General features: G+C 48.5%; 10 protein-coding genes across 10 annotated transcripts; 7 read left to right on the forward strand and 3 right to left on the reverse strand.

Annotated features, from left to right (window-relative positions):
* Nucleotides 1-364: 364 nt before the first annotated feature.
* Nucleotides 365-1,607, forward strand: FMAN_08923 (uncharacterized protein; the record flags this gene model as incomplete). Its single annotated transcript, XM_041829705.1, has 3 exons — nt 365-481; nt 605-1,498; nt 1,557-1,607. The coding sequence occupies 3 exons, from the start codon at nt 365-367 to the stop codon at nt 1,605-1,607; spliced, it is 1,062 nt and encodes a 353-aa protein (XP_041680442.1).
* Nucleotides 1,608-2,378: 771 nt separating this feature from the next.
* On the forward strand, nt 2,379-2,954 carry FMAN_08924 (uncharacterized protein; the record flags this gene model as incomplete). The annotated part of the gene is made up of 1 exon (XM_041829706.1): nt 2,379-2,954. The coding sequence occupies one exon, from the start codon at nt 2,379-2,381 to the stop codon at nt 2,952-2,954; it is 576 nt and encodes a 191-aa protein (XP_041680443.1).
* Nucleotides 2,955-4,018: 1,064 nt separating this feature from the next.
* Nucleotides 4,019-5,583, forward strand: FMAN_08925 (uncharacterized protein; the record flags this gene model as incomplete). Its single annotated transcript, XM_041829707.1, has 4 exons — nt 4,019-4,325; nt 4,380-4,669; nt 4,723-5,419; nt 5,480-5,583. 4 exons carry the CDS (start codon nt 4,019-4,021, stop codon nt 5,581-5,583), a joined length of 1,398 nt encoding a protein of 465 aa, XP_041680444.1.
* A 246-nt stretch (nt 5,584-5,829) lies between these two features.
* Nucleotides 5,830-8,598, reverse strand: FMAN_08926 (uncharacterized protein; the record flags this gene model as incomplete). The annotated part of the gene is made up of 5 exons (XM_041829709.1): nt 5,830-7,388; nt 7,441-7,501; nt 7,549-7,763; nt 7,818-7,893; nt 8,101-8,598. 5 exons carry the CDS (start codon nt 8,596-8,598, stop codon nt 5,830-5,832), a joined length of 2,409 nt encoding a protein of 802 aa, XP_041680445.1.
* A 1,507-nt stretch (nt 8,599-10,105) lies between these two features.
* FMAN_08927 (uncharacterized protein) lies at nt 10,106-10,657 on the forward strand (the record flags this gene model as incomplete). The annotated part of the gene is made up of 2 exons (XM_041829710.1): nt 10,106-10,250; nt 10,308-10,657. The coding sequence occupies 2 exons, from the start codon at nt 10,106-10,108 to the stop codon at nt 10,655-10,657; spliced, it is 495 nt and encodes a 164-aa protein (XP_041680446.1).
* A 204-nt stretch (nt 10,658-10,861) lies between these two features.
* FMAN_08928 (uncharacterized protein) lies at nt 10,862-11,359 on the reverse strand (the record flags this gene model as incomplete). The annotated part of the gene is made up of 3 exons (XM_041829711.1): nt 10,862-10,971; nt 11,029-11,165; nt 11,220-11,359. 3 exons carry the CDS (start codon nt 11,357-11,359, stop codon nt 10,862-10,864), a joined length of 387 nt encoding a protein of 128 aa, XP_041680447.1.
* Nucleotides 11,360-12,265: 906 nt separating this feature from the next.
* On the reverse strand, nt 12,266-14,854 carry FMAN_08929 (uncharacterized protein; the record flags this gene model as incomplete). Its single annotated transcript, XM_041829712.1, has 1 exon — nt 12,266-14,854. One exon carries the CDS (start codon nt 14,852-14,854, stop codon nt 12,266-12,268), a length of 2,589 nt encoding a protein of 862 aa, XP_041680448.1.
* Nucleotides 14,855-16,522: 1,668 nt separating this feature from the next.
* Nucleotides 16,523-16,909, forward strand: FMAN_08930 (uncharacterized protein; the record flags this gene model as incomplete). Its single annotated transcript, XM_041829713.1, has 2 exons — nt 16,523-16,685; nt 16,791-16,909. 2 exons carry the CDS (start codon nt 16,523-16,525, stop codon nt 16,907-16,909), a joined length of 282 nt encoding a protein of 93 aa, XP_041680449.1.
* Nucleotides 16,910-17,359: 450 nt separating this feature from the next.
* On the forward strand, nt 17,360-18,361 carry FMAN_08931 (uncharacterized protein; the record flags this gene model as incomplete). The annotated part of the gene is made up of 1 exon (XM_041829714.1): nt 17,360-18,361. One exon carries the CDS (start codon nt 17,360-17,362, stop codon nt 18,359-18,361), a length of 1,002 nt encoding a protein of 333 aa, XP_041680450.1.
* Nucleotides 18,362-18,843: 482 nt separating this feature from the next.
* FMAN_08932 (uncharacterized protein) lies at nt 18,844-20,585 on the forward strand (the record flags this gene model as incomplete). The annotated part of the gene is made up of 3 exons (XM_041829715.1): nt 18,844-18,917; nt 18,984-20,062; nt 20,248-20,585. The coding sequence occupies 3 exons, from the start codon at nt 18,844-18,846 to the stop codon at nt 20,583-20,585; spliced, it is 1,491 nt and encodes a 496-aa protein (XP_041680451.1).
* Nucleotides 20,586-20,729: the final 144 nt, after the last annotated feature.

The raw sequence follows: 20,729 nt of genomic DNA on the forward strand, positions 1-20,729 counted from the left end.
TATCCATCGCTATTGAGGTTCAAATTTAGCATATATTGGGCGAAATCAAGATAGGTACCGTTGTAATTCCCGGAACGGAGAATAACTGTGCTCTGCCGGGCTCTGAGTGGCCGATAACGAGGTAGATTCGGCCCCACGGCCGGGAGAGACTCCGAACCTCGGTAAAAAAAGGACAAGCTTAAACTCATCAGGGGCAGGTTACGTACGTAGACTAGGGAGCTCATAGTGAGGCAGCACATGAAAGCTCGGCCTCTAAATACATCATCTTTCTCCTTAAAAGATAGTGTCTATACTACATATTGACTATTCCTGAGTATCCACAACTTGTTTCCAGCATCATCGGCAGCAATACAGCGCATGCAAAATGACAGTCATTGAAGACAACGTTAGACCGACCCTGCTGCGGCCACCAGAGCACGATGAGAGCAAGTCTCTGATTGAGAATGTATTGGACGTCACAGAGATCAAGGTTCTAGGCCCTGTAAGTTGTGCCTCTTTTTCATCACCTAGTTCGGTGACATCAAATCAACGAGTGATATGCGATACTACTCTCGCTGCATGGTATCGATACAAACATATAGTTAGCGTTGCTGACTGGTCACAGGACATCTTTACAAACACACAACCTCAATGGCATCCTCCTGGTGCTCGTGGTATCTATGGAGGTGCTGTCATCGCACAGTGTCTTGCTGCCGCGCAAAAGACGGTCCCGGAGACGTTCCTAGTCCACTCATGCCATTGCTACTTCCTGCTCGCGGGCAACTCTGAGATACCCATTCTCTATCATGTTGAGCGTGTACGCGACGGACGCTCGTACTCAACACGCACGGTCCAAGCGCGGCAAAAGGGCGCGTGCATCTTTACCACCACCATCAGTTTCGTGCGTGAGACACCTCCTGAGAGGAAGCGACGGGAGGTCAGCCATGCGGCGAGCCTGCCGAAGGATGTGAGCCCGCCGTCAGAGGACTGGGATGGCGAGCCTGAGTGGGCAAGGACTGGACCGTTTCAGAGCCACAGAATCGAAGTATTGGGCGCCCAGGACCCAAACTGCAAGCCACAGGACCGCAAGAGCAGGCAGTGGATGCGCTCGAGACAAAAGATCTCAGCTGGAGGTGGCCACCAAGCACATCTCAACGCCTTGGCCTACATGTCGGACAGCTACTTCATCGGCACGGTCTCCCGCCTCCACGGACTATGGCGCTTCCCGTTCTCGCCAGAAGAGGTACCCTCGCTGGATGAGAAGACCCAAGAGCAGGTCAAGAGCCTGTGCGAGTTTGAGGGCATGGGCAGTAACGTGGAGGACTGGAAGGGGCGGGCACAGGTGGGAATGCTGGTGAGTCTGGATCACAGCATCTATTTCCATGAGCCACTGGCAGTCAAGGCGGATGAGTGGATGTTTACCGAGATGGAGAGTCCGTGGGCGGGAGATGGCAGGGGTGTTGTTACACAGAAGATATTTGGCAGGGATGGGGCGTTGCTGGCGACATGTTTCCAAGAGGTGAGCCTTGTCTGTGATTTGGTTTGAGTGATATGAGAGTTGTGCTAACTATGTTCAGGGCGTTGTTCGGCTTAAGCAGGATGGCGGAGAGAAGGGTGCGAAGCTGTAATCTGTCTCTGAGCCATGAGCCGTGTTTGTTTGCTTGTTTGTTCGTTTCGTTTCGTTTGTTGACTGATACCATACATACTAATTACTACCTTTGACAACTACGTCAAACTTGAACCTTTTTCAGGGGCTTTCTCTTTGACTTTTACTGTTCAGGCAATAAACAGCTGGTTGATATATTGTTCATCGTACACCTCCCTTTGCCCATTTGCTTGTTCAGAGTAAGTTGCATACTTGTTCTACGGTCAAAGCGTTATTCAACATATCATGTACGGGAATTTTCTTCGGACTCATTGGCTACAGTATTGTGATAGCTCCCATTTTCCTCACCATGTTAGCCCCCAACAACACATCCCGTGGCTCTGTGCATTGAATTAAGTGCATACCCTTCGGCAACTTGCGTCAATGACGATGCTCTTGAGTTGTCTCTTGTCACTGTCTGTCCTGTCCGCCTGAACACGGGAGAACAGGCATGTGTTCAGCCAGAGTCCGAATACGGTTCATGACTGCTATTGCCACCAAGATTTTGGTATAAATATGTGGCCTCTTCTCTGTCCAGATTTCTTCTCGTCATTCTTAACTTTCCATCACAACCAACAACACCAATTTGGCGTTTCAAACATCCTAATCATAATCTTTGATCGATGCCTACTATACAACCATTCCCACACTCCGACACTACAACACACGAACAACCCATTTCGAGGCAAGCCTTGATTTCATTTTCCGTCTTTTTCAACTTTTGCTTTACTCTACTACAGATTATACTAACAAGATGTGTCAAGACCGCCATCTTCTCTTCGCTCCCTGTGGTCACTCCTTGTACGAGGAGAGATGGGTATGCAAGCGGGCCAAGTCCTTCATTGGTTTTTTCAACAGGCTCCTCCTGCAGAAGAAGTGCGAGCCAGTCAGTGTCATCGCAATCGTCATTGACTGGTGTCCCGTTTGCAAGGTGGCCTTTGAGAAGCTCGTAAAGACTATCGGAGTCCACCCTGTGACATTCAACTGCCTCTGGGACCCAAGACTGATGGACCGGTATTGGTCCATCAAGTCTGAAAACGAAAGGGTCCGGCCAGTTGATCCGGAGGTGATAGGCCCCGTAGCTTTTCAGTGCTACGACCAGATCAAGTACAACAAGATCAGGGCGGGGTCTAACACTGTCAAGAGAAAGGTGGACAGCTGGGAGTTGCGCTGTCTTCAGGCCGAAGTGCGGCGACTGAAGCCTGTCTGCGTGTGGATAGAAGACTATGAGCACGAACCCGCCGAGACTTTGCAGGATCAGCTGAACCTTTGCAATGACTCCTTGGTTGAAACCAAGAGCAAGGCGAATACCCACGGTCTCGTCCTGTAAGTTCTTCTGCCCACAACTTCTGTCACTCCGTTTGTCACTACGTATGAGCTATTACTAATTAAATATACTGCTGAAGATTTGAATATATTCAATGTAATGTTCGTTCCGTGGGGAGAAGTTTAGACTTCTTCTTTCTAGCAAGAACTCACGTGCAAAGTCACACACGAAATACCAGTGCCTTAGAAAGTTGTGCTATAAGAGAGTCTATGATGGAAGTGATGCCTGTGCCTGTTTTGCACATCAGCCCACAATCAAACTATCGACAAGGCAGAACAATAAGAAGAGAAATCCTTTACAGTACAAAAACGACAAGACTCAAACCTCTATATAAATGTCTCTTGAAGACAAATCATGTACTCTTAACCATCTTCAAAGACTCATGAAACATGGTCCTTCGGGCTCCAACTGACTCGCAGGTTCCAAGACTGTTGAGCAAAGCTAAGCCTCGTACACGTAGCAATTACCAATTCCTTCTTCCTACAAATCCATAGAAGGATGGAATATTCCCGCCCGACTTGAGTGGCATCCACTGTAGCGTAGCGTTAGATCCTTGAAGGACCGCTAAAAATGCCAAACCCGGGAACTTCCCCAGGGGCTCTAGTGGCTGAATTGCTTGGATCCAATTGGATAATCACCCCTAATAAGGCAGACTCAGGCTCAGACTCGGGCGTTTTAGTGGCGTAGGCACTGCCTACCTTACCTACCTACCTACTTGCCTTAACCGCCTGGGCAAGTCTTGGCAAATCTCCAGCTGATCAAAAGAGAAAAAGTTCAGCTCCTCCTCTAATAAATTACAATTGTCTTCTTCTTCTTCGTCTCACTCTTCGTCTCACTCCTTTTAACTCCCGACGCTAAATTAATACCTTGGAATTAAGCTTATTCCTTGGTCGTTTTCTTATAGATTTAAACCTTTTCATCTTTTTTAGTCTTCATCGTATTAAGTCTATATATATTTTGTTTTCGTTTATTGCTTGTATACCATTGCAGATCAACGCGTGCTAGTGTTGCATCGTGCACGCCAGTTATCAACTCTATTCAGCAGCCTCCCAATTGACTTTAGCACAATGCGAGCCTTTACGATTCTAACGTCTCTCGCCGTTGGAGTTTCTGCTGGCACTGTCTCTGCCCCAGTTGTAAAGCAACGGTTCCATCATGAATCGTCCCTTCACAGCCGCGACACTCTCAGTCTCGCTGCTCTGAACAATATCACAGGGGGTGGTTATTACGCCGAATTTCAAGTCGGTACCCCAGGCCAAAACATCAGCTTTCAGCTTGACACTGGTAGTAGTGATACTTGGCTCAACTCAGATGAGACCGATCTCTGCAACAGCAGATCCAAGCAAGAGACTATTGGCCCTTGTATGACTACGTGTAAGTTACTCTCCCGTCTCAACCACCAAGACTGAATATACCAACCTTCTGTAGTTAAACCTGGCAAGAGTCGTACCTATGAACTGGTCGATCGTGATGGATTCGACATCACCTATCTTGATACCCGCTCTATTAGTGGTGATTACTTCAACGATACCGTCACCATCGATGGAAAAAGCATCAAGCAGCAGAGGCTAGGCCTCGCGACGAAGTCTGTTCGTCCAACGGGCCTCATGGGCTTGGGCTTCTCTGCAAATGTCGTCGCCAACGGGACATACCCAACCATTGTCGAGAACATGGTGTCTCAGGGCCTGATCGACCGAGCCGCCTTCAGTCTCTGGCTGGTAAGTCGGCAAGGAAACAATAATAATTAACCCCCTGACTAATAAACCGACAGAACGACCTCAGTGCTGAGCAAGGAACTATCCTCTTCGGCGGTCTCGACACTAAAAAGTTCGTCGGCAAGCTTGCAACTCTGCCCCTGTTGCCTGATCCTTCTACTCTCAACCTCACTCACTTCACCGTCGCCTTTGAAGGCTTCGAGGTCAAGACACCAAAGGGCCAGGAGATCAAGGTAGACAGTCTCGAGAGAGACACCACCGCCATCCTCGACTCTGGTGCTACCGTCTGCCTCCTGCCCGAAGCCCAAGTAGGACCTATCTACAAGGCCTTCAACGTCCTGAGTGTGGAGGATGTCGCTATCCCCTTTGTAGACTGCGCCTACGGCAAAGACAAGGGCAAGGGCGTTAGCTTCGACTTCAAGTTCGACGGCAAGACCATCTCTGTTCCCATGAGCGAGATGGTCATCGATGCCTTTCCCGACAAGCAGGAAATCTTCGACGACCCTCAAGTCTCTTCCTACTTCGATGATTGGGACAGCGTCTGTATGTTTGGAATCAGCCCTGTGAGTCAGTATGGCCTCACTGGCGGCGTCACTCTTCTGGGAGACACATTCCTGCGTTCTGCCTATGTTGTTTATGACCTAGCAAATGAACAGCTGGGCATCGCTGAGGCGAACCACAACACGGACGAGTCAAACATCGTTGAACTTAAGGAGAAGGACACCAAATTCCCGGATGTCACTGGTGTTGAGGGTGAGTCATCTATTATATCCGTTTCATTCTTATTCACCCCCTCAACTAACACATTTACAGGCACCTCCAGTTCTGAAGAGGACGACAATGCTGCCGGTCATTTGTCTCCTGCTTCCATGGTGACGCTCATCGTGGCTGCGGGTGTTGCATTGACTCTCTTGTAATCATGAGATTAGAATAGCAATGGAAGTTGAAAGCCAGCGTCAGACGTTGCAAGTGAGTTCGCGCATGTACATAGAATCTAAGACACTAGCTTCTACAAGTGCTGTGTTCAAAAATGATACCCATTAATTGAAGATGTGCGTCTGTCGTTGGCTTGTCGAGTTTCGTTCTCAGTTTCACGGCAAATTCTGAACGCCTTTACCTATCTATATCCCAATCTACAATTACATGGCCTTTGTGTCAACATCTCAGCCCATCTTGTTGTACCGCTCCCGTGCCCTGTCCTGCACCGTGTTCACATATTCGGCGTAACTGTTCTTTGTCTTACGCTCAGCCAATTGCGCTGCGTCGCCAAGATTGCCGCCCTCTGCGCCCAATCCAACGCCCTCCTGGTAAGCATTTGTCTCGATGACCTCGGTACGCCCATCTCCATTGGCTCCAAGACCTGCACCGGTTGACCATCCCATCTTGGCCAGCATACCTGCTCCCTTAGACTGAACGGGCTTCGGAGCGGGCGCCGCCTCTTCCGCCTTTGGGCCCGACTTGGGTTTGCCTTGTGGTGCGACTGTTGGCTTGGTAGGCTGGTTGAAGGCGGCTCGCCTCTCTTTAGCACGATCGCGATATTGCGATGCCGCAGCTGCCGAGTCGGGATTCTCCTGGACCTGTTTCTGAAGTCTCTTGTCGCGTGCTGCTAATCTAGGCAATGCCGCCTTGACCAGTTCTTCGTTTTCCATCGCGTTCTTGTGGTTCCGGGATTTTTCATGAATGTTAACTTCATCCGCGGATTTGTACTTGCGCATGCAAATCAGGCACATCAATCGATCACGATCGACATAAGAGATTGGTGCGTCTCCAGAGACTGAGGTCGCCTGTGTCGTACTGCCGGGAGTATCCGCCTCATCTGGTGAGCCCTGCTTGCTGGGAGCCGCATGCTCTGGAGGACCAAGTTTCTGTGTCCCGGAAAGTGAGATCTTAATAGCACTCTGGGGTTTCGATGAGTCTCCTCCTGAACCTGACAGGTTTATGCGAAGTGGGGTCCGATTCACATCGCTGAACTCAGCCTTGTCCCGTCTTGCCGGTCTAGTATCTTTCTCAACGCGAAGCTCATCCCTCTTGCGCTGCCACATGGCCATTTGGCCCGCCATCATTGGCACAGACTTCTTCGTAGAAGAAGCAGCGAGACTTCCCTCTGCTTTGCGCTTCTTTGACTTCTTATCGTTGCCGTCTTCCTCGGTTGTTTTCGAGGCACCTTCACCTCCAGGAGGCTGCTCATTAACAACCCGCGGGCTCGGATACACATGGTAGTCTCGGTATCGAACACGAAGGTTGGGGTTGAGCAAGGGTCTGAATGACAGGTGCTCGATTTCCGGTGTAACCTCGCGTTGTTCAGGCAAGAAAACTCCCATATGAGTGCTAGATACTGTCACTTGGCATGCTGCAACAGTAAATGATCGAGATTTGTGAAATTTTGCCATCGCGGCCGATGCGTCTTCCACCGTCCAGAACTCAGCAAATCCATATTTGAAGGATTCGTTCGTGTGCGCGTCACGCATAAGGAAGACTCGATGAAGAGAGCCAGGTCGAGCGCCGTAACCTGTCGTGTCGCCTGTCGGGGCTGTGGACTTCAGTTTGGGTGCTCCATTAGAAGTATCCTTGACTTGGTTGGGCTTTACAAGCTCTAGTCGCTTCATGTCTTCGGCTAGCATGTCTTCAGTCACAAATGACGCCAAGGGATAAACAACAAGGATTTGTGAGGGTACGTCCGAAGCATCTGCCATGCCCGTGAGGCTCAACTGCCAGGCTGGGGCTAGAATTTCAACATTAGCATCCATCATTACTAAAATGTTCGGTCAACTTACCAGCCTGTGGGCCGCCACAAATCTTGCATTTAGTTCGGGTAGAAAAGTTGGAAAAGTCACACTATCTCGTTAGTAGTTGTGTCGCTGAAGTTGTGGGAGCAAACCTACAGTAGGACAGATCCAGTCACCACCGGGAACCCCCCGAGCATCGGCTTCATCGCGTGCATCTCGATTCCGAGCGTAATGGATGTACGCATCGAATCTCCCTTCTGGGGCGTCATCAGTGGAATGCGTCATCTCAACAAGAAGCTTTGGATAATGTTCTCTCATAAAAGCAACAGCATGGTCAACTTCCTGGAACTGCACAAACGCTCTGCGATTTCCTGTTCGTGCGTGTCAGCAACAAAAACGTAAAATATCAAGCACATCTTACTGACCCTTAGAAGCGGAAACGCGCACGTCAATTGAGGGGAACTCGGCGGCAACTGAGTTGCTCAGGATACTGTCGCGCAGCTATAGGCGGGGGAATTAGTCTTGAGAACTGGCATCAACTGGTTTCAAGGAATGTGTTGCGCCGCTGGTGCCGTTTAATGGAGGACAAATGCATAGGACAACGGCAGCCTTTTGTCCGTCCTCCAGGGCAGCGAGGCTCGAATCCGTAGGCCCAGAAGCCCGCATGGTGTTCTTGTAGCAATTTGCTTAGATCGATAGGGTACCAACCTCGTTCGACGATATACTGAAAGGCAGGCCTTCAAGAATGACGGTGTCGCTAGGCTTGCCAGCATCTCGCGTTGGGCTGCCGGAGCGACCGCGGTTATGATAGCTTCCAGACGGAGACTGTGATCGTGGATCATCGCCGTCACGGTACCGCCCTCTACCGCTCCGCTTGTCGTCCTCATAACGTCGTTGCCCTTGATCGTTGCTGTTGTCTACATAACCATCATCATACATGCCTCGGTAGTCATGTTCGTCGCGAGAGTTGTAGCGCGCTTCTCGAGATGCGCCGCCTCTTCTTGAGTCTCCATCAGCGTGACGGCCAGACCGGTTGTCGTAATCGTAGTCGTGGTCCCTCTCGTCATCCCGGTATCGAGAACTTCTCTCTTGAGGATCGTCGCGGAAAGCTTGCTTGGGCGGAGACCTGGAATGATCTCGCCGTCCCGTGGGGAAGTTAGCTATGAGGCTCAAATCATCCATGAAGGTCCTTCTCGAGTTTCCCATCTCTGCCTGAGGCTCGGGTTATGTGTTTACCCTGCCGCGATCGGTAGCCGGCATCTCGGTCTTGAAATTCGTCGCTCATGTTCATCTTGGTTTGCTAGTCGTCCCTTGAGCGATCGGGGATCGCATTTGGTGGTCGTCGCGAACAGCAGCTTCGGCTAACGCGGTAGCCTTTATCGGGTCAAGTCGATGTCGATTTTAGAAGCAGTTGAATGTGAAAAGAAGAGGAAAGGAAGGATTTTATTATGATGAAAACTGTATAAACGAAAGTCAAAAAGTCAAGGCGGCAGGGAGGAATAAAGAAGTCGAAGTGGGGCTTAGTCATCGCGATGTGATGCGCTCATGTGAGTGCCATCACCAGCGAATAGGTAACTTGGGCAGGCAATCCTAGGTAGTAATAAAGTACCTAGGTACCTAGGAGGCTATCTGGGTTTTCTGATAGGGCTCTAAACAGTTTTTTCCATATAACAGGCTATTAATCCAGTTAAAGAGCTATATATACCTTTAAAGCTATAGCTATAATACTAGCCTATTATAATACCTTAAATTTCTAACTAAAAAGCTAATTATAGTTAATAAATTAATATTATAATAATAGGTCTTAAGGTATTAATAGCCTATTAATTAAATTAATAAGTCTTTAATTTATTTAATAGGCTATTATTATAAATAGCTATTTAATATAATAGCTATTAGTTAATTATTTATAGAGATATTTATTTATATTTATTAAGGTATTAATAAACTTACTTTATAATATATATTAAAATTATAAATCTATTTATAATAATAATTAAATTATTTAATTAATAATTTAATAATATAATTTATTAATTTTTTAGCCTTAAGGCTATAAATTTAACTATAGCCTTAACTTTTTTAAAAAAAAGGCCTTAAAAAGAAAGGCTTTTATAATATCTCTTTTTAATCTTTTTAATACCTATTATAATAGCCTTTTAATACCTCTATAAGCCACTTTAGGCCACTTTAGGCTATTTTAGCCAGTCTATAAGATTAAACTATTAATAGCTATTAAATATAATAGTAATTTTACTATAATAGGCTTAAGATTAATTAATAAATTATTATTAAAAAAAGATATTAAATAAATACCTTTTTAGTATTTTAAGCCTATTAAAATTAATAGCCTATTTAGAAAAATATACTAAAGGTATTATATTTTTTTTATAGCTATTAATATATTAAAAGCCTATTGCAGGCCCTATTAGAGGTCCTATCTAGAAACCGGGGTAGCGCGTAAAGGTAGGTAGGTAGCGGGAGAAAGTGATTAAGTACAGAAATCAGATACCTAAGGTCAAACTACCTACCTAATGTCTACTATAGATACCTAGTAATTTCTATTGGGCCTTCCCCAACCATGATAGTCTCAAACAGTATGGCTTGACATCTGGCTGGCCCTTATACAAACCAAGCCCACTCTTGATAGAACAACTCCGAGATATAAACTCGTTCTTATCTCATCTCTCCTCCAACATTTGCTTGACTAAAAATGGCAACTCAAGAAAAGGTTCAGGATCTTTGGGAACTATCAGAACAAGACTGCTATGTCGCTCTGACTCACGATCATCTCAATGCCCAGGCCATCCTGGACCGGGTGCGCAGCCCCTCAGCTGGCGCAATCGTGCTCTTTGCAGGTAATGAGTTCTTGTCTCTCGCAGGTCTTTGTTCACTGCGGAACTGACCAAGCTCAGGTACCACCCGCGATAACTTCGCAGGAAAGCCAGTGAAGGAGCTACAGTATACAGCGTATCACCCCAGAGCTCTCAAGTCCATGATGGCCATTGCAAAGGACGTTCGCGATAAGCATGGTCTCCGCGGGGTAGCCATGATTCATCGCCTCGGACCTGTGCCTATCGCAGAAGAGAGCATATTAATCGCCGTCTCGTCACCTCATCGGCAAGCGGCGTGGCGAGCTGGTGAAGAGGCGTTGGAAGAGTGCAAATCCAAAGTTGAGGTTTGGAAACGTGAGGAGTTTGAAGGTGAGGAGGGGATATGGAGAGCAAACCGAGACGGAGCTATCGGACAGCGTGAAGAAAGCTGAGGCCATTTTACTCCAATTGGAAATAAACGCAATCTTTTGACAATTCGTCTTCTTGAAAGCATCAACATTCTGACGCTACTATTCTGTCTGATAATGACGGATCACCTTGCCTCTAAACCACCAACGCTATCATGCTCCGGGCGTCCCACTATCGCCAAAGCTAATTCCAATAATACACGGAAAATATTTTTAACTTTAGAAACATCACGACTCTACCTTTGGCGTTTCCTTCTGATACGCAGGCGGAGGTTCTCGCATGAGCTCAATGGGACATCGGGGAGGGTATTTGATTCCGCGCGCTCCACCACACATCACTATCGCTTGTGTAAGTACTAACGAGCGGACGGCCTGAGACGGGAACTTGTACATACTGATGTGTCCGTCGTACGCCTCTGTAAATGTGACATCAATCTGCAGGCCTCGAATATCGATGTCTTCTGTCAATGCCGTGGGATAGACGATGATACCGTATTCAGCATGGAGGACTCGCCAAAACGAAAGAGGAAGCCTGAGTTCCGTTAGTTCGATGTTCATGTGTGTTGCAGGTAATGAAACTACGTACTTGTACTGATTGTGTTTGATGCAGGCGTGGACAAACAAGCACACGGTCTCGAGAACCAAGTGCCCATCATTGATAGCATCATCCAGTTCATCAGCTGCGAGGTCGTGTACCCGTTGAAGACGCTCCTTGGAGTATTTCATGGCAGTTTTCCACCCCTTGGCGATTTTGTCAAGGTCTGTAACTGGCCACTCCTCCATTTTTACTGATTGTGACTTCAGTTGGGGGATTTTGAGATAGCAAATGGTAAGGTGGTGTCGAGTGGTTTCCGTTGTGGTTGTTGTTGCACTATCTTCCGCCTACTAGGAGCTTGTGGAAGAGTATCTGAAGACTTGAGAAATGATAAAGTAGCTAATTATGAATGAGAGAGAATGTTTTGGGTATTGAAAAGTTGAAGATACTCAGTTTGAGGACCTCTTTGACTCAAATATCCAGTTCCTACCTACCTACCTCAGGTAGGTAGGTATTCTTTTCAGGTTCTTCTCACATAACAAGTCAGGGACCATCAAGGTGTCTCCTCCTGCCTCCACGCCATACGCCATCACGGCCATACCTTGCCTCAAGCATTAATCATTAGGGTAAGTATCTTACCAAGACAGCCTCAAGGTCCTCATACCTTATTCCGCCTTCTCGATTTGAGTTGAAGCCATTCTCCAATCACGATGCTTGAACGTACGTGCCTCTTGATTAAAGCGTGGGGTTCATCATGACCTTGCATGAGGGGGAGGGGCAATCTCGTGAACCCTTCTGGCCACTTCCTCATAATTTTCATGTCATCATGCCATGCCAACTCCGGTCACGGGGTCTCCACAAGTTGTACTACAAGAAAATAGATAGTATAGGGTATCGATATTATATAGCTGAGGCTCAATTGCCTTAGTACTCATACAGCTAAGGCACCTCCAAAGGTCCCAGGTAGGTTGGTATATATATATACTAGGTCATCAAAAAATCAGATCGCTCATGGTATCTCTTCACTCCGTCTCCATCAACCCGACACAGTCCATAGTATTACAGGCCTCTACACACATCCACACAATGCTCCCTTCTTACAAAGCGTAGTTTTCGGTATGTAAGAAGATCTCTTCAAGCTCATCATCTCCCCAGATCTCCGCCTGGAGTCGGGCAACCGTATTGGCCACACCAACTCTCATAGAGGGTGGGCCACATACAAAGACTGCCGTGCGTCGGCCAAGGATGCCTCGTCCATCAGCACCTCCTGTCGCCCATTCCTTCAGCATATAGCCCAGGTCAGGGCGACCATACTCAACGCTCCATCCTCCATCGATCTGATGAGGCACAGGGAAAGCGAAGCGCATCAGACTCTTTTGAAACTCGGTTGGGGTTTGAGGGAACCCGAAGTCAAAGCCAGATGGGGGACCAAAAGTTGATGTTGGTCGCGGTCTTCCGGCCTCAGGATTAGCTGTCCTCAGGTGAGCAAGCTCAGGAGCTCGGACTGGGAATGCTTCTTCTTCCGTAGGGAACGACTCTGGAAGTCTTCGAGGAGACCTTGGCGCGTAGTTAAACTGGGGTGGATTATCTTGCTTCATGGGTCTGAAATGGAACTCAGGGTCATTTTTAGTGGGTTCCTCACTGTCACCAAGCGGAATTTTCTTGTCCTCGGGATAGCCGTGACCCTCAAGTCTCCTTAGAGCCTCATCTTGGTTGGTAGGAGGTGGTCCCGGAGGAGGAGGAGGGATTGAGTGAGGTTGCAGGTACTTCTGCTGAGGGAGGGCTGTGATACGGTCCTCGTCCTCGGCCCGTAGCTCCCTCTCACGCTCAGGGTCACCCTGGGCCTCGGATTGGATCAGGGCCGAGTTTCTCTTGGAAGCGATGCCCGCAACGAAACCGTCGAGCTTGTCATGGAACATATGACTTAAAGCTCGGGGTCCATTAGGACCACCAGGGCCAACCTGACTGAAGGGTCCTGGTCCTTCCATACCTGGTCTCGCTCTCACAGCCGATGTCACAAAGAACTTGCAAGTGACGCTCTCAGGGGGAGCAGCCTCACGACAAATTCGCAGCTCTTCTCTGAACCAATCCATAGCTTCAAGTCGCTTCAGGGCCCAGACGACAACAACTTTTTTAGTGATGGCCTTGCCATCCCTCATTCTCTTGATGAGATTGAGAAGCTGTGACACAAGGGCAGTGATACCACTGCCTCCGGCAATCAGGATGCAGGTGTCAAAGGCAGCTAGATCGCGGCGCATACCGCCATAGGGGCCATCAAGAAACGCGCGGTAGGTATGGAATGGTCCTTTCTCAATGGCGGTATCAAGCACCTTGCGTGTAAATCCACCATAGGGCCTGAATACCAGAGTACAGTCGCGGTATTGCTCGCCGTACTCTGATGGGAAGTCATCGCTGCAAAGCGATGAAATGGTGAAAGGATGGTTCTCAAAGATGGAGATACCAGGCATACGAAGATAAACGTATTGGCCAGGCTTCCATTTCATCTGCGTTGGGATTGTAACTTTGATGGCGTTCTCTGCCATAAGAGTAATAGCGGCCTCGTCTCCAACCATGAAAGACATACGCCAAGGCTTGAGCCAGTTAAGCTTGAACAGCCTTATGAAGTAACAGAATGCCCAGATACCTATTGTTGCATAAAGGTAGGCCCACGACATGAGGAAGTTCTTCGTGTGCCAGAAAAGGAGACCAACGTAGACGATCCCCACGGGTACGTGGAGAACCACAAAGATCTCATAGGCCGTCCTCCTAATGAAGGGCAGTGATGCGACACATAGCCAGATAAGGGGTACAAGACAGGCGATGCCAGTGCCATAAATGATGCCACTGCCACCGGGAAACAAGCGCTGAAACACCTTCATTCCACCGTCATCCCATACAGGCTGGATATAAAAGGGAATGGCGTGGACCAGGGATAGGAATAGACAGAGGTAACCTGCCCATCGGTGGAAAACATTAAGCCGCTCGGGGCCGATGCCAATAATAGCAGTAAGGATATTTGCCTTCATGCTGGTTGCGATGATCCATGGTGTCAAAGCAATCGCAATCATGCCAGCTCGAATCGCCAGGGGAGGTGATCCGAACTGAATGCTCTGCCAGTATAGAGGCTGTTGCAGGAAGCAATAAAGGACGACAAAGGCGAGAGTAATGAAGACAGTAGTAAGAACTGCCAGTGAGGAGAAGGTGATTCGGCGTTTTCCAATCACCAAGTCCGGGATAGGACGATAAAAGATCCATCGAAATAGAGCCAAGGTATCGTTGATAATATTAACAGAGGAGAAGTGTGCTTTCGGTCGAAAGTTCTTCTCGCCCATCATGTCATGACCTTCTGGGAAGAAATGCTGGCTCTGGGCACTGCGCATACCGGACATGGCTTCTACCTCAGCATTATAGAGGTTTTGGTAGTGTTCCTCGACCTCCTGTTTGTAAATAGCTTGTCGAATCTTATCCTGCCAGAAGTGCCAGACACGCATGACGAGAACTGTGCCCATCAAGGCGAGGGCGAAATAGGACCATCCTCGGCCATATTTACCAGACTTCTCCCAAGGGTCTATTGTATGCGCCTGGACTAAGCCAGGTGGGCTTGTCGGCGTTAGGGGAATAGATATACGCTTGATGAGGCCGGAGAAGGTCCTTGTAGCCTCGTCCATGTATGAGTTGGGAGCCATTTCGACCAGCGTTAAAGCTCAGTAAATTTTGGTGTTATTTGGCGACAGAGCGCGGAACAGGCTTTTTAGTTCGACATCAACGGCGATTTCGTATATCGTTATGGGTGTGTTTTAAGCAAGATGAGACCAAGGGCATAAGACGGCAACTTGGCTGACTGGTCTATCGAACCTTCAATGGATGGCGAACTGTTGAGTTGCGCCCAGACGAAACAGTCAATCGGCTCGAATCGAAGAATTCCAGACTCTCCGATTAGAGATGCAAGGCAATAAGACAGATGATAAACGAAAGGATGCGAACGCCTTGAACTTAGGGTATTGGGAAGCAGGGTCTTAAGACGGGGAGCTACAGTGGAGTCTAAATGGGCATGCGGCCGAATATATGGCCTCAGGCGATCGGATCCTCACCGTCGAGCGGAGAATGGTAGAGCTGCAGAGGTAAGGCCCAGCAAATGTATATTGCAGCTGGTGGGTGGCTCTTTGTGATACGGCGGCGGCAAGCATGTCACTACTGTGCGTGCAGGGATAGGAAGAGGTGGAATTCAAGATTGACATGCGGGAAGAGTCTGTGCAGAAAACGAGTCAACACAAGGACCAGCGGCTGACGGAGCTCTGATATTGGCCAGCTCATGAAATGCCGTTTCCCCATGAGTGGATCATCCGGCTGTCACACAGCCGCGAGCTGGCGTGGTTGAGAGACATAGACGCAGGCGGAGTGATGAAGGTGGGTGACATGCAGAACTAAGAGAAAGGTAAATCCATAATGAGAGAAACACGATGGGCGGGATGTGGGTGTTTTCTGGTTGAGGGGACAGGGATGCAGGCTCTAGGTCTGCATGTTGGCCGGGGATCATCATCAACGATGGCTGGGGCATGACATGCTGTTTCTCTGCTCTGTAAAGAAAAGTTGTTTCTTAGACAAAGGCTTCATTGCATCTTTCTCAAGACCGCTGTGATGATGTGATGAACGCTATAATAGCTTCACAGTAAAATGAGACCTAGCGCTTGCTGTACGGGACGAGAAATTAGCATTGTGATAATATAGCTGCCGAATGTTTAAGCTCTCAACGTCTGTTGGCTCATCCACAACCACGGGAAAGATGAGCGTCTGAATAAGGCTCAGGATTGGGTGCTGGAAACTCCCGACACATCTAGCCAAGATGTTCCTGGCACTGGAGCCGTGATCCAAGCACTTGCTTGAGCCATCTGCGTTGGTCTATCCCCCCTCCAAGGACGGGTAATTGCTCTTAGAGGCCGCTGATGGTTTTGGGGGCTTAATGGCAGTCAGAAGCAACCAGGGTGGAGTCTTCAAGATGTAACGCTGTGATGAGATGCGATAGGCTAACATGATTGGCCGACAGACGCAGTGACGATCCTTGCAGGTTTTCAATGGCTTCTCCAACGGGCGGTAACAGGCGAGTTCTGATTCGCTCTTTGAGGTGATTAGCCTTCTGGAGATTTAATCGCATGCTTCCTTCTTCCAAAGCCTCGAACCTCATTCGAGGATTTCCTTGTTCATATCGGGCATTTAGAATCTCAAAATGGTCGAGAATCATCCGAGCGTAATATGATGGGCCAGGAACGGTTTGCGTCGATGTTGAAAGAGTCTATAGTCGTTCGATGATGTATCGAGGATGCCTGAACCAACAGAGAGAGTCGCACGACATCATCATGGCCGTTAAGCATGTTGGTGATATGTTCCCTCCCATGCACAGTTTCTGCGGACCGCGGCGGGATAAAGCCCATGATGTGAGGGGACCAACAAAGGATCCAAGCTCCCTGTCAAATTTTGCTGTCGCCTTTGCCACGCCTCATGGATACCTCACGATGTACGGTAAGTGTCGGATCAGACGGAATATGTTGTTGGTGATGTTGGTTGACTTGTGCTTCTTGTGACTGTCGATCTTGACGGCGTTGTTGGTGATTGAACTTTTGACAGTGGGTAATGTAATGGGAAAAGAGGTCGGCAAGTCCCTTGTCACAAATAACGAAGAGCATGCTCAATACAGAAGTTGTGACGCTGTCAAGCGAAATTCCAATAGCCACAAGTCTTCCTAGCTGCATCAACCGTCAATATGACCAGAAATGAACTGTCTCTATCGATTATGGCTGGAGTAACGAAGTACAATAACTAACTCTAGTCAAGTGCATCAATAGAGAACAAGGCCAATTGTAATACCCCATTGAGCCGAATGAAATAGCAGTTTGTCAAATGTCATTGTTGATATCGCCAAGTATCCCACTACAAATATTCTTTGAATAAAGTAAGTATACCTGCTTAACTTACCCTAGATAGGTAGGTACGCTAGTTAGAGCTGGAGGCAAGTCAGCCTTGCACATGGTGGCCTCTCTGACTGGACGGAGCTCAATTGACCCCACCAAGGACCCCACGAGGCTGCGAACATCTCTCCAACTTTTCATCATCCATTTCTCACATCAAAAGTCAACCACGGTCAATACCTAAACTCACAGTAAATCCTGGCCGAGGGTTCAGTTTAACTCACTACCATGGCCTCCACTAAGGGACTGACAAGGACGACTTTCGCCAAGCTGTCGCCTCATCCGTATCTACTTGCCAGCCTCGATCCCGCCTCTGATGATATTCGCCCAGCTCGAAGCAATGGACGAGCCCGAAACGAATCTCGCAAGCCAACAGTCAACTTGGCGAGCTTGTCACATGCTCACGGTAGTGCTGTTGTTCGCGTCGGCGACACTACCGTCATTTGCGGTGTACGAGGCGAGACCATCTTAACACCCAACATCCCGAATTATCGTGCCTCCAATACCGAGACCGAGTTGAAAGACTACGACCTCCTGGTGCCCAACATTGAGCTTGCTACGGGTTGCGCTCCTCAGTTCCTCCCAGGTGGTCCACCAAGCACTCTTGCCCAGACTCTCAGCACACGCATATACTCCCTTCTTCACAGCTCCAGAATCATCAAGCCTGATGACCTGCGAATATGGCACACACCAGCATCAGAAGACCTCGAAGATCGCATGGAGGAGGATGGAGAGGACACAAGCAACGAGAACCGATCCGTTGTGGCTTACTGGGTGCTCTACATTGATATCTTTTTCATCTCATTCGATGGAAACCCGTTCGATGCCGCATGGGCTGCTACAATGGCTGCGCTACGGAACACGAAGCTTCCAGGAGCGCGATACGACATCGACCGAGAGATGGTCATCTGCTCCCACAAACAGGCCCGACCTCTCAACATCACGAACATTCCAATCGCATGCACAGCAGTTGTCTTTACCGGCAAAGAAACTGACCGACCCACTGACGGCAGGTTCTGGCTACTCGTTGACCCAGACAGACTTGAAGAGTCACTCTGCGACGAAACTGTAACGGTCGTGGTGGACTGCAAAGACGGGGATCTTAAGCTCTTGTCCATCTCCAAGCATGGAGGAACTGCATTGACGCCCCAGTTCCTTACGTCAGAGCAGTTCTTAGGCTGGGCTTCAAAGCGATGGGAAGACTTCAACGCGGCCATCACCCAATCATAGATTAATGATACCCTAATGAAAAGAAAATGCATTGCAATTGCTCATAACCGTGGCTTTTACCATTATAATCATGAACTAAGTTGGATGGATCAAGAAATGTGTCAAGGCCATTCGACCCACCCTTTCAGACTTTATTCTAGGGCAGGAGATACCGGAAGACAAATTGCTCTACCACTCATAAAGTGAGTAGTAATGAAACTACCACGCCACGAGCAATGTTCCGCAGAAGAGGAAGACATTGCGTAAAGGGCTGAGCGGATGGTGAAGGAAAAAAAGAAGAGAGAGAAAAAAGTGTCGGCCAATCCTTTTTTCATTGCTGGTAGTTGAAGTGCACGGGCCAACTGATTTTATTTACTGACCTCCACTTACTGCTTAACAACCCTGCCCCACCTGAAATCTCCTTCAGACTTGGCGCATCATAAAAAGGCTGATCAACTTCCTCTCCCTTCCTCTCCCTCTATCCTCGCAATATCAACCTCACCATGGAATCCCTCTCAGACACCCTATGGGATGTAGTGATCAGCGGCACTGGGCTACAACAGTCCCTCCTCGCCCTGTAAGCTTTGGATTCCATTGTTGAGATGTTGCCTCGGTCGGACTGACCCAGTCTTCATTCTTGAAGAGCTTTGTCGCGTTCAGGCAAGAATATTCTACATGTCGACCCCAACGACTTCTACGGAGGCAGCGAAGCCGCGTTCAGCCTTCAGGAGACAGATCAGTGGGCTGAGAAGAATCGATTGACAGACCCATCGCGGTTATTCTTTTCTGCGGAGGTGACGCGAGATGCGGACGCTCTAGGTGCTACACGATCCTATAGCTTGGCTCTCGCGCCGCAGCTGATACATTCGCGGTCGAAGCTGGTGACTCAGCTCGTCGACTCCAAAGCATTTCGGCAGATCGAATTTCTCGCTGTCGGTTCCTTCTACATCTTCCAGCCCTCTTCAGATTCCTCGTCAACGCCGTCGCTCAGCCGGATACCATCGACCCGCGAAGATGTCTTCTCCAACAAGTCCATTCCAGCTCGGTCCAAGCGGTCCCTGATGAAGTTCCTCAAGTTTGTGCTTGACTTTGATTCGGAACCGAATGTCGGTACATGGCAGGCACGTGCTGATGAGGAGCTGGCACAGTTTCTGGCCTCCGAGTTCAAGCTCGATGCTGCACTTCAATCCCACATCATCACACTGACGCTGAGCCATGATGGGAAAATATCGGTCAAAGATGGCTTAACCGCCATCAACCGACATATGACATCGATGGGCGTTTTCGGTCCTGGCTTTGCTGCAGTCTATCCCAAATGGGGTGGATTGTCAGAGGTGGCTCAAGTGGGCTGCCGTGCTGCTGCGGTTGGTGGTGCAATATATATGCTGGGATCTGGCATCAAGAACCTGAAACGATCAGAACAACCCGATGCTCCGCTGGAGCTCTCACTCACGAATGATATCGACGTCAAGACCAAATTGGTGGTACAAGGCGCCGATGCAGCTGACTCTAGCAGTATTCGAATCAGCAGGCTCACAGCGGTCACAAAGTCAAATTTGTCTCCGGTCTTTGAACTCCTTACTGACGGCGCTCCCACGCCCGCTGTCGCAGTGGTGGCATTTCCTTCGAGCATTGTCACTGTTGAGGACGAAAGCCCTCACGAGTTTCCAGTCTATGCTATGGTACACTCAAGCGACACTGGGGAGTGCCCTTCTGGACAATGTGAGTTCACCTTATCCTTTCTTCTTTTCTCATTGTGTTATGATGATTCACATACCGAATACTTATCTACATTGTCTGAATTCTAATGACGATCATTATCTCTGACAACCTGATGCACACCTCACACTTTATTATTTTATTTGACACATGATTAAAAGACAATCATGCTAACGAAAGGTCAACAGATGTTATATATCTCAGCACTGTCTATACCACATCAGCGAAATCAGTCCTCAAAAAGGCTCTTTCGTCTCTGATTGCCGCTGTTTCCAAGGGCCACAATGTGTCCTCGCCGATCTACCAGGTGTACTACGAACAGAGTGGTGGATCAAACTCTTTGAGCGTAGATAGAGACATTGCTACCTTTCCCCTCCCGTCGCTGGGTCTAGCATTCGATGATTCCATCCTTGACTCTGTTCATGAGGCTTGGAAACTGATTAATGCTCAAGCTGAGGGCACATCTGCTGATTACATGCAGTTCGAAGATCGAGAGGGTGGAGTGGATGATGATCCCTTCGACTAGAGACAATATCAATAATAATAATCATGTGCGAAGTATTTCAAGTTTTGTTTCTTTAAATATGATGTATCGAGTGTTTGCCCACTGAATGAATCTCTTGCTTACGGACCAGAAATATCCCGTTGCTACCTCGTTTCCCACCCCCAA

The sequence above is a fragment of the Fusarium mangiferae genome (genome assembly GCF_900044065.1).
Source record: "Fusarium mangiferae strain MRC7560 genome assembly, contig: FMAN_scaffold004, whole genome shotgun sequence".
Classification (NCBI taxonomy): Eukaryota; Fungi; Ascomycota; class Sordariomycetes; order Hypocreales; family Nectriaceae; genus Fusarium; species Fusarium mangiferae.